The 15,682-nt window shown below is 44.9% G+C and overlaps 1 protein-coding gene across 2 annotated transcripts in view; it reads right to left on the bottom strand.

Moving 5' to 3' along the window:
• Positions 1 to 15,682, bottom strand: part of GRB14 (growth factor receptor bound protein 14) — a 127,444-nt gene that overhangs the window by 105,893 nt on the left and 5,869 nt on the right. The window contains exon 1 of one of the 2 annotated variants that reach the window (XM_079782840.1): positions 1,102 to 1,469. The exons of the other annotated variant lie outside the window; for it this stretch is intronic. Coding sequence (XP_079638966.1) covers positions 1,102 to 1,292 — 191 coding nt within the window. The 5' untranslated portion in view covers positions 1,293 to 1,469. Of the gene's footprint in view, positions 1 to 1,101; positions 1,470 to 15,682 lie in introns of those variants that run through there. 2 annotated transcript variants of the gene reach the window in all.

The raw sequence follows: 15,682 nt of genomic DNA, 5'->3' as shown, positions 1-15,682 counted from the left end.
ATGTACTTTCTGTGGGTTAAGATAAAATGCTAATTAATATACAATCATGTATCCTATCCTTTGGGAAGAGGGGGGATAAAAAGTCACCAGGCATGGAAACCCCATTTCCAGCACTTTGGTAATTTCCTTGAAGCCCAAATACATACTATATATTTATGAATGCAAGAATCACCCTTAGGAGTTAGGCACTGTTATGCATCCATTAAATTGACAAAGTCTATAAAAATAGAGCGAATTCATCCCTGTGCTATTTTACTAATCACTTTTGGAAGTTATGGTTTATTAATTATAGCTGTGGTTCATCTCACTTCAAATTTCATTCACAATGTTGCCCACACACAGTCTGCTGGTTTTTCAAGTACTTATAGATACTAAATCACAAGGCAGTGTTTTTGAGGAGGTAAGTGAATAGAACTTGCTAGTGTAAATATCTAGTCCACTGAAAGTAATTTTAACTTCAGTCAAGTTGAAGCACTTTGAAAATCTGGAAAAAGTACCAATTAAAATGTGTGAAGGTAAAGGACTAGAGAATTGTGTATTGTTGCAACCTTTTCCTTTGCTAAAGTATGTGTAAAACTGTGAACTCTAAAGGCACTTCGTGCTGAATGCTATGGAAATTGGGAGACCTTTCCAAGCCTCTATTCTTCCCCGATGAACAGCAAGACTGCTCAAGTGTCAATCCACGCTCTCTTTCAGGGTCGCTGTAAGACTCTATGTGGGAGGTGAACTCGTTTACGGTAGGATTTTTTTTTAAATCTATAAAATAAAAGGCGTTGTTTATTTGTTTTTAAATACAGGGCCACGTAGAATGAAGGGAGGTGGGCGGTCAGCCTGAAGCGCGGCCTCCCACTTCACACGGATGGGCAGCGGAGCGACAGAGCCCGGGCGCTCTCAATGAAGCGGGGATGCTATTTATAAGGCTCCGCGAGATCGCAATGTCCCGCCGGTCGGGTAGCAGCCAGCTCAAAGGGACTTGTCTTCGGAGACTTTCACAAACTTGGCCCCGCTCTGGGCACATGGCTCACCCCCTAGGACCGCCTCCTCACCCCCTCGCCGGCCGCCGGCCCCGGACACTCCCCCGCGCCCCGGAGGGCTGCCTACCTGTCCGCAGCGCAGCCGCGGGTCCCGTCCGGCGGGGCCAGGAGCGCCCGCGCGTGCAGCCAGGGGCCCGGCGCCAGGTCGCGGGCGTCGCCCCTCCCCCGGGCAGCGCCGCACACCTGGGCGGCCAGCGGCGGCTCCCGGGCTGCCGCCCTGCCCGCGGCGCCCTGTCCATCTTGAAGCGAAGTGGTCATCGTAGCCGATCAGGGGGCTCGGGCGTCCTGGGAGACCCGCGCCCGGGAGAAGGAGGTCGGGAGGCAGGAGGCGAGGTGCCTGTCCGGCAGCCGAGCGCGCTGCAGGTGCGGTGGCCTCGCCGCCTGCGCTCCGGCCCGGGCGGCTCCGAAGCTCCTCCGAGCGGCGGGCGAGGCGGAGGGGGAGGGGAGGGGGCGGGGGAGGAGGGTGGGGAGAGGGGAGGAGCGGTGGGTGGGGGCCGAGGGCGGCGGGGCGACGCGCGGAGGGGGCGGGGAGGCCGCCCAGGGCCGGTCGGGCCCCACGCGGGCCGGGGGCGCTCCGGGGGGCTGGCGTCCTTCCCAGGCCGAGCGCGCCTGGGCTTGGGTGGCTGCGCCCCTGGCCTGGACCGCCGCCTCCCCAGGTGGGCGCCTGAGCGCGAGAATGAGCCCGGGGTCCGAGTGGGCCCCGCGCCGCTGGAGGAGGGGAACCAGCGGGGCGGCGATCCCGCCTGGCCTGCCTGCGGGCCTGCAGGTGGGGCAGCGTGTGAGCAGCCCGGACCCCCAGCCCGTTCCATTCTTGTTGTTCTGCAATCTGAGATCATCACCTAAGCTGTGGCTGGGCCGCCATGACAGGCCCCACGGCGCCAGGAGGCCAGGGGGCCTTGGGGCAAGGTTTGCCCCAGTCTTCCCTCCTTCCACCCCGCAGCTCAAGGCTGGGGTAGGGGAGTTGGGGGGGGGGGGGGGCAGGGGAGGCAGTAAGTACAATCAGTATAGAAAACCACTGAAGTGTTTGAGAATGCTTAAGAAAGCACAAGTAAAACTGACGATGTCTGAGGAATTAGAAAAAAAAATGATTAATTTTCTTTTCATAAGAACAGCTCTTGTTTAATAAGTTTCCACTCTGCCTTGCCCTGTTCCCCCTCACAACGGCCTCGTGTGAGATTTTGCAGATAAGGAAATTGGGGCTGAAAGCCATGGAGGACCTTGAGCAACATAGCCCATATAATTGGTGCAGTCAAGCTTCCACCCCCAGAAGACTCCGGATCAAAATCCAGGCCGTTTGGAACGGTAATTATGTTCCCTTTCTGAGATGCGGCGATTCTTCCATGAAGATCTGGGTGAGACTCTGTTTCTGCTCACCCATAAGTGCCCCCAGCCCAGCGCACCACTGAGGATTTCCAAATGCTTTACACTGTGTTCCTTCACCAACTCAGATAACGTCTGTCCCTGGCGTCTGTTTCGCCGGGTTTTCTTAACCTCTACACCCTCTGTCCAGGGAAAGGCAGATGACACACTGCCTCCCGAGGAAACGCGCCAAACGTCCCTGCCTTCTCCCCATCCCCCACGCAGCCACCACACACACTGGCACCAGCCACTGCTGACACCCAGGGGTCGCTAACTCCCAGCCTTTGAGGAAACCAGGAGAAACTCCAGGGAGGCAGAAATTCTTTGGGTGGAAAGAGCTTAATGAATCCAAGTTCTTTGTTTTCCTGATGTCAAAATGAACACCCAATAAAGAGCAGTACTGGCCTGGGTCACAGGGTGGGTGTATTCTCTAGGACGCTTTATACAGTGCAATGGCCAAGACAGGACAAAAGGGCCCCCAGGCACCGCTCCTCCCCTCTCCCCTCCCTCCTCCCCCGCCCCCTCCCCTCCTGAGGGATATATCATTAATACTACTACTAATAATGATAGGTCACATGTAGATGCTGTGTTCCAGGCAAAGCCCTCACTCACATCCAATCCCCTAAATTATGGTGTGGATTCTGTGTGTGGGTTTTTAAAGAGTTTAATGTAAAAGCATACAGACATATTGAGGTCACGCCAGCAAAATGAAAGTTTTGTATTAGCAGAAAACTTGAACAAAAGACGTAAAGAAAGAAACAAACTTTCATCATCATCATGGCTATCATCCCTATTTCCATCCAAAACTCTTGCAGGCAGCCGTTTCTCCTCTCTGAAAATGATGCTATTGAAGCACTCTAACAGGAGAAGCAATCAGTGGCCTCCCTACTCCCAGCTCCCCCCAAGCCCCCCCCCCCCGCCTCCCCCCACCCCCTGCACGTACACACACACACACACACACACACACACACACACACAGAGGGTAAGCTGGTCTTTTATGTTACAGAAAAGGATGGGTGAAAACTATATCTTTGGATTCACTGGAAATAGTGATTCCAAATAGTATACCCTGCTCCAATAAGCTGCATAAATTTATAACCTCAAGAAAGACTATTAATCGGTTGGAATGAGATCTCAATTGTGTCTCCCCTCTCTGGACATTTTCTTATTTAGTAAAAATCCAGGAGTATCCATTTACAAGCTTTATGCTCCACCTCTAACTCCCATGGGTAAACATCGTATCTGTAGTCATCAGGGGCCAAAAAGAAAAGAATAAGTCTCTGAGGAATGAGAGTCTAAATAGTTTTGTTTTGTAGATTAGTGTTAAATATATAATTTATTCCCATATACCTTGAGGATCTGTACCAAGAATTATTAGTATTAGTTCATTCATATTTTTTTAGACAAACCAACAAAAGAACTAGTTTTTGAGGTTTTACAAAAAATCATTCTCACCCAGCCAGTGTGGCTCACTGGTTGAGCATTGACCTATGAACCAGGAGGTCATGGTTCAATTCCTGATCAGGGCATATGCCAGAGTTGTGGGCTCCATCTCCAGTGGGGGGCATGCAGAAGGCAGCCGATCAATGCTTCTCTCTCATCATTGATGTTTCTATCTCTATCTCTCCCTTCCTCTCTGAAATAAAAAATAAAAATAAAAATGCATTATTGTCAGTCCTCCAACAGCCCCTCCCACCAACCCAGATTTTCATAATAATCAACTCAGAAGTATCTAACCCAAAGAACAATAGAATCTGTTTGTCTGGTATTGACCTGTTTACAAATCCTATATAATAAAGAGGTAATGTGCAAATTGACCCTCACGCCCTCACACAAGATGGCTGCCCCCATGTGGTCAAAGATGGCCTCCACAAGATGGCTGGCAGGGGAGGGTAGTTGTGGGCGATCAGGCCAGCAGGGGAGGGCAGTTGGGGGTGACCAGGCCAGCAGGGGAGGGCAGTTTGGGGTTACCGGGCCAGGAGGGGAGGGCAGTTGGGGGTTACTAGGCCAGCAAGGGAGGGCAGTTGGGGGCAATTGGGCTGGCAGGGGAGCAGTTAGGCATCAATCAGGCTGGCAGGGGAGTGGTTAGGGGATGGTCAGGCTGGCAGGCAAGCGATCGATTGGGAGCCAGTAGTCCCGGATTGTGAGAGGGATGTCCGACTGCCTGTGGGATCGGGCCTAAACCAGCAGTTGGACATCCCCCGAGGGGTCCCAGTTTGAAGAGAGTGCAGGCTGGGCTGAGGGACACACACCCCCAGTGCATGAATTTCATGCACTGGGCCTCTAGTGGAATCATAAGGTGTGAACCTTTTGTGCTTGATTTGGCTCCTTTACCATATTATTTTATACTAGAGGCCCCGTGCACAAAATTCTTGCAAGGGTAGGGCTCTAGGCCTGGCTGGCAATCAAGGCTGATCTGTGAGGCAACCAGCAGGGTGATCAGAGGGCCCCCACTGGCACCTGCCTTGGCCGGCCTAGGGCATGCAAACTGGGGGCAGCTCCTGCGCTGAGTGTCTGGCCCTGGTGGTCAGTGCGCATCATAGTGACCAGTCGTTCCACTGGCCGTTCTGCCTTTCAGTCGATTTGCATATTAGGCTTTTATTATATAGGATTCTTTCATGCTTTTACAAGTAGCTGTAGGTGGTTTTTTTTTTTCTATTATATGTAAATACCACAATTTATTTATCCATTCTACTACTAATAAACATCAGGACCATTTCCAGCTTTTGACTATTAATACTGCTACCATGAACATTTTGTACACTTCTCTTGGTGCACAAGTGCATGCATTTCCATATGGTATGTGTGCAGGAGTGTCATTGTGAGCTCATGATATGTGTATGTTCAGCTTTAGTAGATACTGCTAGTTTCTTAAATTAATTGTACCAATTTTTACCATCACCAGAAATGCATAAGTTTCCCAAGTTTTTTACATCCTTGACAATTGGAATATTACTAGGATTTTTGCAATAGACATTCTGGTGAGTGTATAGCAGTATCTCATGGTGAAATTTGACTTTTCTTTATGACTAATGAGGTTAAGCACTTTTCATATGATTAACTGTCATTTGGACAACCTCTTTTGATAAGTACCAGTTCTTCTGCCCATTTTTATGATGAGTTGTCTGTCTTTTTCTTGTTTTTTAATAGTTCTTTTTATTTTCTAGTTACCAGCTCTTTGTTAATTATATTTTGCAAGTATATTCTTGCATTTCGTGTCTTACATCTTAGAGCTCTTAAAGGTATCTTTTATAAACAGAAGTTCTTAAATATAAGCAAATTTATCTTTTTATAATTATATTTTTACTAGAGGCCCGGTGCACGAATTTGTGGACGGGTGGGGTCTCCTGGCCTGGCGGGCGATCGGGGCCGATTGGAGCCAGCGGGCCAGGGGGAGGGACTGTGGGAGGTTGGCTGGCTGGCCCCAATTGGCCCCGGGAGGTTGGCTGTGGGAGTGCACTAACCACCAGGGGGCAGCTCCTGTGTTGAGTGTCTGCCCCCCAGGTAGTCAGTGCGCATCATAGTGACCAGTCAACCGGTCGTTCAGTCATTCAGTCATTCAGTTGCTTAGGCTTTTGTATATATAGATGTCCTGCTTAGAAATTTATCCTAAGTATTTATTGTTTTGCCTTTCACATTTAAATCTGCGATTCACCTAAGACTGATTTGTTTTTCTTATGGTATGAGGGTGGAAGGTGTATGCAGTGCCTCTTTTGTCATAATTCAATAGTCCATCTAGCCAGGGGTCTTTCCTGGGCTCTCTCTCCTATTGCATTGTTTTATTTGTTAATATTTATACCAATATTACATTGCCTTAATTACTATGATTTATAAAAAGTCATGATATTCAGTAGAACAATGATTTTTAATTTTATTCTTCTTTAATTTATTAACTGTAGCATTAGCTTTGCAAAGACCTGATGGGATTTGATTGGATTGCATTAGATCAGTTTGGGGAGAAATAGTATTTTTTAAAATAACTTTCCCAATCCATGAAATTACTAAAACTTTCCATTTGATTATACAGTTGAGCCTAGAACAACATAGGTTTGAACTTCATGTTTTTTTCAATCAACAATTTAAAAAGACTCCCAGAAGAACTCTGGAGCCTAAAACAGATGATTGTAAACTTACAGTATAGATAAATATAGTACAGTTTTGTACAGTATATGTATTTTCTCTTCCTTATGATTTTCTTAATATAATCTTTTCTCTAGCTTACTTTATTGTAAGAATACAGTATATAATAATATCACATGCAAAATATATGTTAACCCACTGTTTAGGGTATCAGTAAGGCTTCCAGTCAATAGTAGGCTATTAGTAGTAAATTTTGAGAAAGTCAAAATTTGTACATGGACTTTCAAAGGGTCAATTGAATTCTTAATTTGTTGCAATCATGTTTTATGGTTTTCTGAATAGATGCCTTCCACATATATTGTTAGAGAAATTCTTAGATATTTGATTTTTTTATACTATCTAGGATACCTTTTTAAATTTTGATTTTCTATCATTTGTTGTGATGAGAAAAACAACTGATTTCTATGTATTGATCTTTTTATCTACATAATTACTTTTCACACCTCAACTCTAAATATTTAACTGAAAACATTTTTTTTTTTTGTTTCCTATATGCAATGTAATTATTGACAGTTTTCTTGGTCTTTCTAATTTTTGTATCTTTTACCTAGCCTTACTATACTGCTTAGAAATTTGAGTACAGTGTTGAATATGACATTTAATAGCCAGATTGTAGTCTTATTACTGATCTCAAAGTGATAGATATTAAATATCATATTGTTATACTTTTATAGATATCCTCTATCAGATAAGGAAGGAAGGTTCCCTCATATTCCTTGTTCACTAAGAAGTTTTACCCCAAGTGGATATTATTAAACAGCTTTCCTGCACTTACTGTGTTGATCATAGGGTTTTCCTCCTTCATTCTAGTAAAGTAATAAATTATGTTGATCTTTTCAATGGTAAATTAAATTTACATTATTAGAATAAACCCTACTCATTCTTTTTTTTACATATTTTTAGTTTGCTGATATTTTGTTTATAGATTTTATACCTATGTTCATAAATTAGATTGGCATATAATTTTCCTTTCTCATAATACTTTTATGAGGTGTTGATGTAGGGTTATGATAGCCTCATTAGAGGAGGGGAGTGTTCCTCTTTTTTTTTTTTTATTAAAGAATATACATCCCATTGGTATTATTTGTTCTTAATAGCCAATTCATTTTACTTGTAAAGCCATGTGGCCCTGTGGTTTTCTTTGTGGGAAAATTTTTAACAAGCAACTCAATCTTAAATAGTTTGAGAGGACTATTCTTAACTCTTATTTCTTCTAGTGTCCATTTTGACAAGTAGTGTTTTCTAGAAATGTATCTCTTTCATTGAAATTGTCTTGGCATCCTTGTCAAAAATTAATTGACCACAAATATAAGGGTTCATTTCTGGACTTTCAATTCTATTCCATCTAGATTTTATTTTTTTTTATGTCAATACTATACTATTTTTATTATTGTAGATTTATAGTAAGTTTTAAAATTGAGAATTGTGAGTCATTCAACTTTGTTCATCACTTTTAAGATTGTTTAAACTATCTGTGTCCCTTGAATTTCCTCTCAAATTTTTAAGCTCAGCATATCAGTTGCTGCAAAGAAGTCAGCTGAGATTTTAATAGGGATTGTATTGAATCTGTGGTTCAATTTTGAGAATATTGTCCTCTTAAAAATATTAACTTTTTCCAATCCATAAACATGGATAGCTTTTATTTAGGTCTTCTTTAGTTCCTTTCAACAATAGTTTGTGGTTTTCAGATTATAAATGTTATACTACTTTTCTTAAATTTATTACTAAGTACCTTATTTTTGATGCTAATGTAAATGGATTGTTTTCTTAATTTTTAGATTATTCATTCATAATCTCTATTGTCTTTATTGTCTGCTGTTTCTGCTATATTTTATTCTTGGCTTATTGTTTCTTTGAGCACTTGGTTATGTATTTTCATTGCTTCCAAGTCATTGACTTGTAAAATAGTTTTTAGAAATAATTGAAGGCCTAATTGCTAACTTCCTTTATAAAGGCTTATACTTGCTTCTGCCTGGTTAATGGAAGCACTAGCACTCTGGAGTTTTCTCATCTGAAGATGATGCAAAGCAAAGCTCTACATCTTCTACACAGGTAACTATTTCTCATTTGCCATTATTGCTACAGCACATCCTTTTGGTGACCCATCTTAGATCAAGGGTTGTTGACTCTGACCTCTTTCTCCACCTTGGTAGTGCACTATTATCATAATCCTCATAAGCAGATCAAAATTTCCTCAGCCTTTGTACATCCTATAGAATTGACAAATGCTTTATTTGATAATGCCTCTTCATCCAATCTTAACCTATTTTGTATTTTATTCCAGGACTTCTGTATCCCCTTGCTGATAGCTGGCTGTGCTAGCAAAGCAATTTGTGACTGTGGGAAAGGCTTAAGCATCTTCCATCTGATCTAGGAGCCACACTATTTTTTCCCCTCAGTGTATTTTAGAAGATGAAGTCCACACCTGAGTAATGCAAAGCACAGTAGAACAATAGTAACAATTTAAGTTCTTAGATAAGAGTGTGGTGCTGTGATCAGCTAGTCCAAGACTTTTAATAGAAGCACAATCTATTGGGGATCCCATTATCTTTTATTAAATGGTCCTCTGCCATGTATGACCACTTTAAATAATCTTTGTGCTTCATTACAATGTATTAATTTGTCTCCTACCACAGCCTTCAGATGCTCAACCTGATTCATGTAAACATTTTGGCATGCTTATAAATTCCTAGTGTCCCAATTAAGTTCCATTACTAAACATATGCCAGCATGTTTGTCATATTCCTACCTGTGTTGCTGTTGCTTTGCAGGAAGAAATTTGCCATTCCAAAACTATTAGTCTGACACTTTTATGAGCTACGTACAGTACAATATATATATATTTTTTTAGTGGAGAAGAAAACCACTACAGTACTCTGAGAGCATGCTTTATTTTCCAGCCTCAGAAGCGTGACTTTTACTGAGTGCCTATCAGCACACCTGAGCATGCTGCCTTTATTAGATCAAAAATGTGCACTATCTTAGATTCCTCAGCTCCAGACAGAGATTCTGCCACCAACTTTGTATATTAAAGTGTAAAATGCACCTATTTCATATTGCAACTTTGACTACTTTCAGTGGCTGTATGTAGGTGACTTCTTTATTCATTTTTTGAAGTATTAAACAAATTGGATGTCTCTTATTTAAACAGTAATGCCAATAAAATCAGAGACTAGCCTTTGAATGAATGTCTTCAGTGATCATCATGATTTAAAAAAAAATGGGTTTAGGCCTAAGGAAATCTGATAGTATACCTAAAGAAATGCTAATATAATCATTTTCCCCCTAAAGATTCTCTTTTTGCTCACATTCTAAGGAACCTGGATTTTCTAAGGAAATCAGGACATATCTGCAAAGTTCAAATGCTTGTGCAAGAAGGCTCAGTGTAACTATTGTAGGCAATTTATAGCAAGTATACAGATCCCAGAGCTTGTATTCTCTGCACAATTACTGCCCTTGGCTTTAGTTTGTTTTGCTTTCCTTATTCTTAGCATTGACTTTGACTTCCTTCTGTATATTTTAGTTGTTATTATTTTTGGCCCGGGGCACAAAATCTGTGCATGTGTGGGATCCCTAGGCCTGGCCAGTGATCAGGGTCGATCGGGGCCAGGCTGATTGGGGCCCAAAGGCCCCAGCGGGGTCGGAAGAGGAGGTGACAGTTGCTGGCCAGGCACTGGAGGACACCAGACGCCGACGCTGTCATCGTCAGTGCACTGCCACCTCACGGTTTCCCACCTCCCCCCCTTCTCCTTCCCTCGCTGCCGTGCTGCCACTGTGGCGGGCTGGCAGCAGATCAGGGCCTGCTGGCTGGGGGGAAGGATGGGGCATGGGAGGTTGGCTGCCAGGGGGTAGGGACCATGGGAGGTTGGCCAGCCCAGGGAGGTTGGCTGTGGGAGTGCACTGACCACCAGGGGGCAGGTCCTGCGTTGAGCATCTGCCCCCGGGTGGTCAGTGTGCATAATAGTGACCCATAGTTCTGGTCATTCCAGTCATTCAGTTGGACTGGCCGCTTAGGCTTTTATATATATAGGTTGCAGCATATTTGCAAACCACCTCAAACAATGACTAAAAAGTAAGCCACACATGAGGATCAGATGTACTTTGTAAGGTGGGACTAAAGCACCACTACATGTGTGTTTTCTCCAAATAATTCTTCAAAGACATTGTCTTCCTGTTTGTAAGATGTGGATTCCTCAGAACAGCAGCCAGGACAAAAGAAAGAAGAGAACATGGACCTAAAGCTACCACCTAGGAACAGGTGAACAACAAAGGCAGAATGTGTGCAGATACTACTAGAATTAAAAAAAAAAAAAAAAGGCCCTAGCTGCTTTGGCTCAGTGGATAGAGGGTTAGCCTGCAGACTGAAGGGTCCTGGGTTTAATTCTGGTCTAAGGCATGTACCTCAATTTCAGGCTTAATCCGTACAGGACCACATGCAGGAGGCAACCAATCAATGTGTCTCTCTCACATCGATGTCTCTCTCCTGCTCCCCCGCCACTATCTCTAAAAAATCAACAGAAAAATATCCTCAAGTGAGGATTAACAACAACAACAAAAAAAGGTAATGAGGATTCCATCCTAAATTAAATTAAAACCCAAATTCCTCCCCATAGCCTACAGGTCTGAGCCATCCCCTGCTCTCCCTTCTCCTCCCCTCACATTGCTACAGTCACACCAGCCTTCCTACAGTTCCTCACCCTCCCTCTAGTCTAAAGGGCTTTGCTGAGACGCTCTTTCCAGCATCAGAGTAAAGCTGCTTTCTCCTTGTGTCATTTAGGCCTCTGCTTATGTTACTTCCCCAGACAGCGTTTCTTAGCCACCCCTTCCCTCACTACTCTGTTACAACACCCTATTTTATTTTCTTCATAGCATTTATCACTATCTAGCCTGTCTTGATTATTTATTCATTTATTTATTGTCTCTCACCCCAAATGGAATATACTGTAAGCTCCATGGTTACAGAGGGAATGTCTGTATTCTACACCTGTAGCTCCTCAGTGCCTAGAACAGTGCCTGGCATTCAAGAAATACTGAATGAGTAAACTGAGCTAAAGATAACAACTACTTCAATCCCTCCCTACTTTACTTCCACTCAAGCAGCTCAGTTTATGGCTTTATCTACCATGCAGCTTCTGTTTTTAGGAATGTCAAATCTAACTCAACACCTAGGTCAGTGGTCGGCAAACTCATTAGTCAACAGAGCCAAATATCAACAGTACAACGATTGAAATTTCTTTTGAGAGCCACATTTTTTAAACTTAAACTTCTTCTAACGCCACTTCTTCAAAATAGACTCGCCCAGGCCATGGTATTTTGTGGAAGAGCCACACTCAAGGGGCCAAAGAGCCGCATGTGGCTCGCGAGCCTCAGTGTGCCGACCACGGACCTAGGTTAAGACTATATCCAAAGACCACAATCATAACAGGTTACAGGATAGTGTAGTACAATCAGGCAGCTGAGAAAAACCTACACAAATATCTTAAATATTTGATTTTAATTAAATACAAGTTAATTAAATTTAATTAAATATTGGTGATAATATACTTCACATTAGTATGTACCACAACACTATTAACTAACTAAAACACCTTTGGGCTGTATTTGTAACGTCGGTGACAGTTTGAGTGAAATGACATAATACATACAATGTACTCATGTTCACGTAGCTGCTTCTCAAAAGTGAAGGCAATAGCAGAGAATGCAGTGCCTAGTTTTTAAAATGTAAGCGGTAACATTATTAGGGCCCTTTCCCCAGCCATCTGGTGCTGGTCCCAAGCAGGGAAGTGTTTGCCTGTTCTCATTCTCTATGGAGCAGTTGTGGGAAGCCTACAGTCAAATGGACATAACTGGTAACACTCAGCTTTAAAAACAATGAGGAAGATGTTTTCAAGTCCCCTCCCCCAGACACTGATTTTTTTATTTCAGTCACAAGTCTGCTGGAACCTCTTCAATTTTCCGTTCTCCCTGATCAAACTGCATTACCCACCCCCACATGCACTCACAAACCAATGAACCACGGAGATTTATGTACTGCTGATGTGCTCACGACAGTGCCAGAGCTTTGGGAATACAGAGTTGAAGTGTAAAAAATTATTCCTGTTCTTGGAGAACTAGTCCAGATAAAAGACAAAATTACTAGGCATAAAAAAGCACTGATATATGTTAACTAGACTTACGGTGGTAATCACTGCTCAATGTATACATATATTGAATTATTATATTATACACCTTAAACTAATACAATGTTACTAGAGGCCCAGTGCATGACATTTGTGCACTGGGGGTAGGGGGTCCCTCTGCCCCGGCCTGCGGCCTCTCTCAGTCCAGAACCCCTCGGGGGATGTCCGCCAAAGGGTCCTTAGAATTGCCGTGGAGGCGGGAGAGGCTCCTGCCACCACTGCTGCACTCGCCAGCCATGAGTCTGGCTTCTGGCTGAGCAGTGCTCCCCCTGTGGGAGCGCACTGACCACCAGGGGGCAGCTCCTTTGTTGAGCATCTGCCCCCTGGTGGTCAGTGCATGTCATAGCGACTGGTCATTCTGTCGTTTAGTTGATTTGCATATTAAGGTTTTATTATATAGGTTATGTCAATTATATATTTTTTCTTTTAAAGCAAGGGTAAAATCAACAAATTTTAAAAATATATAAACATTGAATCTTACAGGACAAAATACAACTATAGGAAGCAGTCTTTATATATATATATGTATATTACATTATATATATACTAGGGGCCCGGTGCACGATATTCGTGCACTGGGGTTGGGGGGTCCCTCAGCCCAACCTGCCCCCTCTCACATACTGGGTGCCCTCAGGGGATGTCCTACTGATGGCTTAGGCCCGTGCCCCACGCTCCTTTGTGGGAGGCAACCGGGCTGATCAGGGGAAGGCAGCAGCCCCATCACCCCGCTGCTGCAGCCACTACCAGTCACCACAGCCACCAAGGTGTTTTCATCAACACGGACTTCAGTCCCTTCACCAAGAAAAAATGACAACTTTCTTTAGGCATTTTCAAGATGTGTCTTTCATAGGATATACATTTTTTTTTTAATCCTCACCTGAGGGTATGTTCCCATTGATTTTTAGAGTGTGGATGAAAGAGGGAGAGACAGAGAGAAACATCAATGTGAGAGGGACACTTTGATTGGTTGCCTCCTGTATGAGCCCTGACCATGGGCGCCAGGCTGGGGGCCATGCAGGGACCCCTGGGCCGCACGCAGCGGTGGCCGCCAAGGGTCTCCACACACCCCAGAGGCCAGCAGCCAGCCCCCCATCATGTGCGCCAGGCTGGGGGCGTGGACCCAAACTGCCTCTTGATGCTGGAGCATTCCCAAGCGGCTGGGGGCACTATGGTGACAGGGGATGTTTCCGCCCCGCCCCCAGCCCCTTGGCTCCTGCACCTATAGGCTCAAAGTGGCCAGGGGGTGTTCTTGGACCCCTGCCACTCAGGACCTAAGCAAGGGGCCTACAGGCTCGGACTGGCCTGGGTCCTGAGGATGTTTGCGGGACCCAGCCCCTTGGCGCCTGCACCCTTGGGCTCCAAGTGGCCAGGGGGCATTCTGGGACCCTGCCACTCAGGACCTAAGTGCGGGCCTACAGGCTCTGATCGGCCTGGGTCCAGAGGATGTTTATGGGACCCAGGCCGCTCAGGACCTAAGCGCAGGCCTACAGGATCTGAGCGGCTTGGGTCTGGAGGATGTTTCCCAGACCCCAGACCTCTGCAAGTGTTTGGGGGCGGGAACATTCCCGCGTCGCTATGGCGACACGGGAATGTTCCCGCCCGCCAAGGCTCCCAGTGGCCAGGGGGTGTTCTGGGCCCCTGCCACTCAGGACCTAAGCAGGGGCCTACAGGCTCTGATCGGCCTGGGTCCAGAGGATGTTTATGGGACCCAGGCCGCTCAGGACCTAAGCGCAGACCTACAGGATCTGAGCAGCTTGGGTCTGGAGGATGTTTCCCAGACCCCAGACCTCTGCAAGTGTTTGGGGGCGGGAACATTCCCGCGTCGCTATGGCGACGCGGGAATGTTCCCGCCCCTCCAAGGCTCCCATTGGCCAGGGGGCGTTCTGGGGCCCCTGCCGCTCAGGACCTAAGCGCGGGCCTACAGGCTCTGAGCGGCTTAGGTCCCAGACCCCAGACTGCTGCAAGTGTTTGGGGGCGGGAACATTCCCGCGTCGCTATGGCGACGCGGGAATGTTCCCGCCCGCCAAGGCTCCCAGTGGCCAGGGGGTGTTCTGGGCCCCTGCCGCTCAGGACCTAAGCGCGGGCCTACAGGCTCTGATCGGCCTGGGTCCGGAGGATGTTTACGGGACCCAGGCTGCTCAGTGCCCGCATATGCAAATTAACCGCCATCTTGTTCGCTCTGATTGGCTGTGGGCGTAGCGAAGGTGCGGTCAATTTGCATGTTTGCCTATTATTAGGTTAGATATATATATATATATATATATATATATATATATATATATATATATTGACTGCAGAGAGAAAGGGAGAGGTAGAGAGAGATAGAAACATCAATGATGAGAGAGAATCATTAATCGACTGCCTCCTGCATGCCCCACAGTGGGGATTGAGCCTGCAACCCAGGCATGTGCCCTGACCTGTAATCAAACTGTGACCTGGTTCATAGGTCAATGCTCAACCACTGAGACACGCCAGCTGGGCTATAGGAAGGTATCTTAAAGCTTATTCCCCAAGTAAGAGAGTGGCATTTTAGGCAAATGAATAAAGACATAAAGAATATGGCTTATTTGTAGACTTTGAGGAGACTTGATTAAAATGGAGTCTATGTCGGGAAAAAAAAGTGGGAAATGTGGTTAGTTAGCAAATGAGAACATATCATCAAGATGTTGAATGTTAGGCAGAAGCATTTAGATTTGTTTGAATGGAAAACTTGAAATTATATTTACTCTCATCCCTCCCATATCCTGGATTGAAATAAAAGATTTCTTTTTGTTAAATAATTCTTTCCTGAAAGTCTTCTATTTGTAGGAATGGCAGTTAAAATCTTCTGAAGGTATGTTAAGAATAGTGGCTGAAATCTCAAGCTGGGATTTTTAGCATTTATGTTTTTTGGTAAGGTCTTTTTGCTATTTTTAAACTTAAATGGTTTGGTTTGGAGGAATGAGAAAAATGATCTTTAATGAGAGATGA

This window comes from Cnephaeus nilssonii (genome assembly GCF_951640355.1).
Source record: "Cnephaeus nilssonii genome assembly, chromosome: 10".
NCBI classification, from domain to species: Eukaryota; Metazoa; Chordata; class Mammalia; order Chiroptera; family Vespertilionidae; genus Cnephaeus; species Cnephaeus nilssonii.
This window is presented reverse-complemented; position numbering and strand designations above follow the sequence as displayed.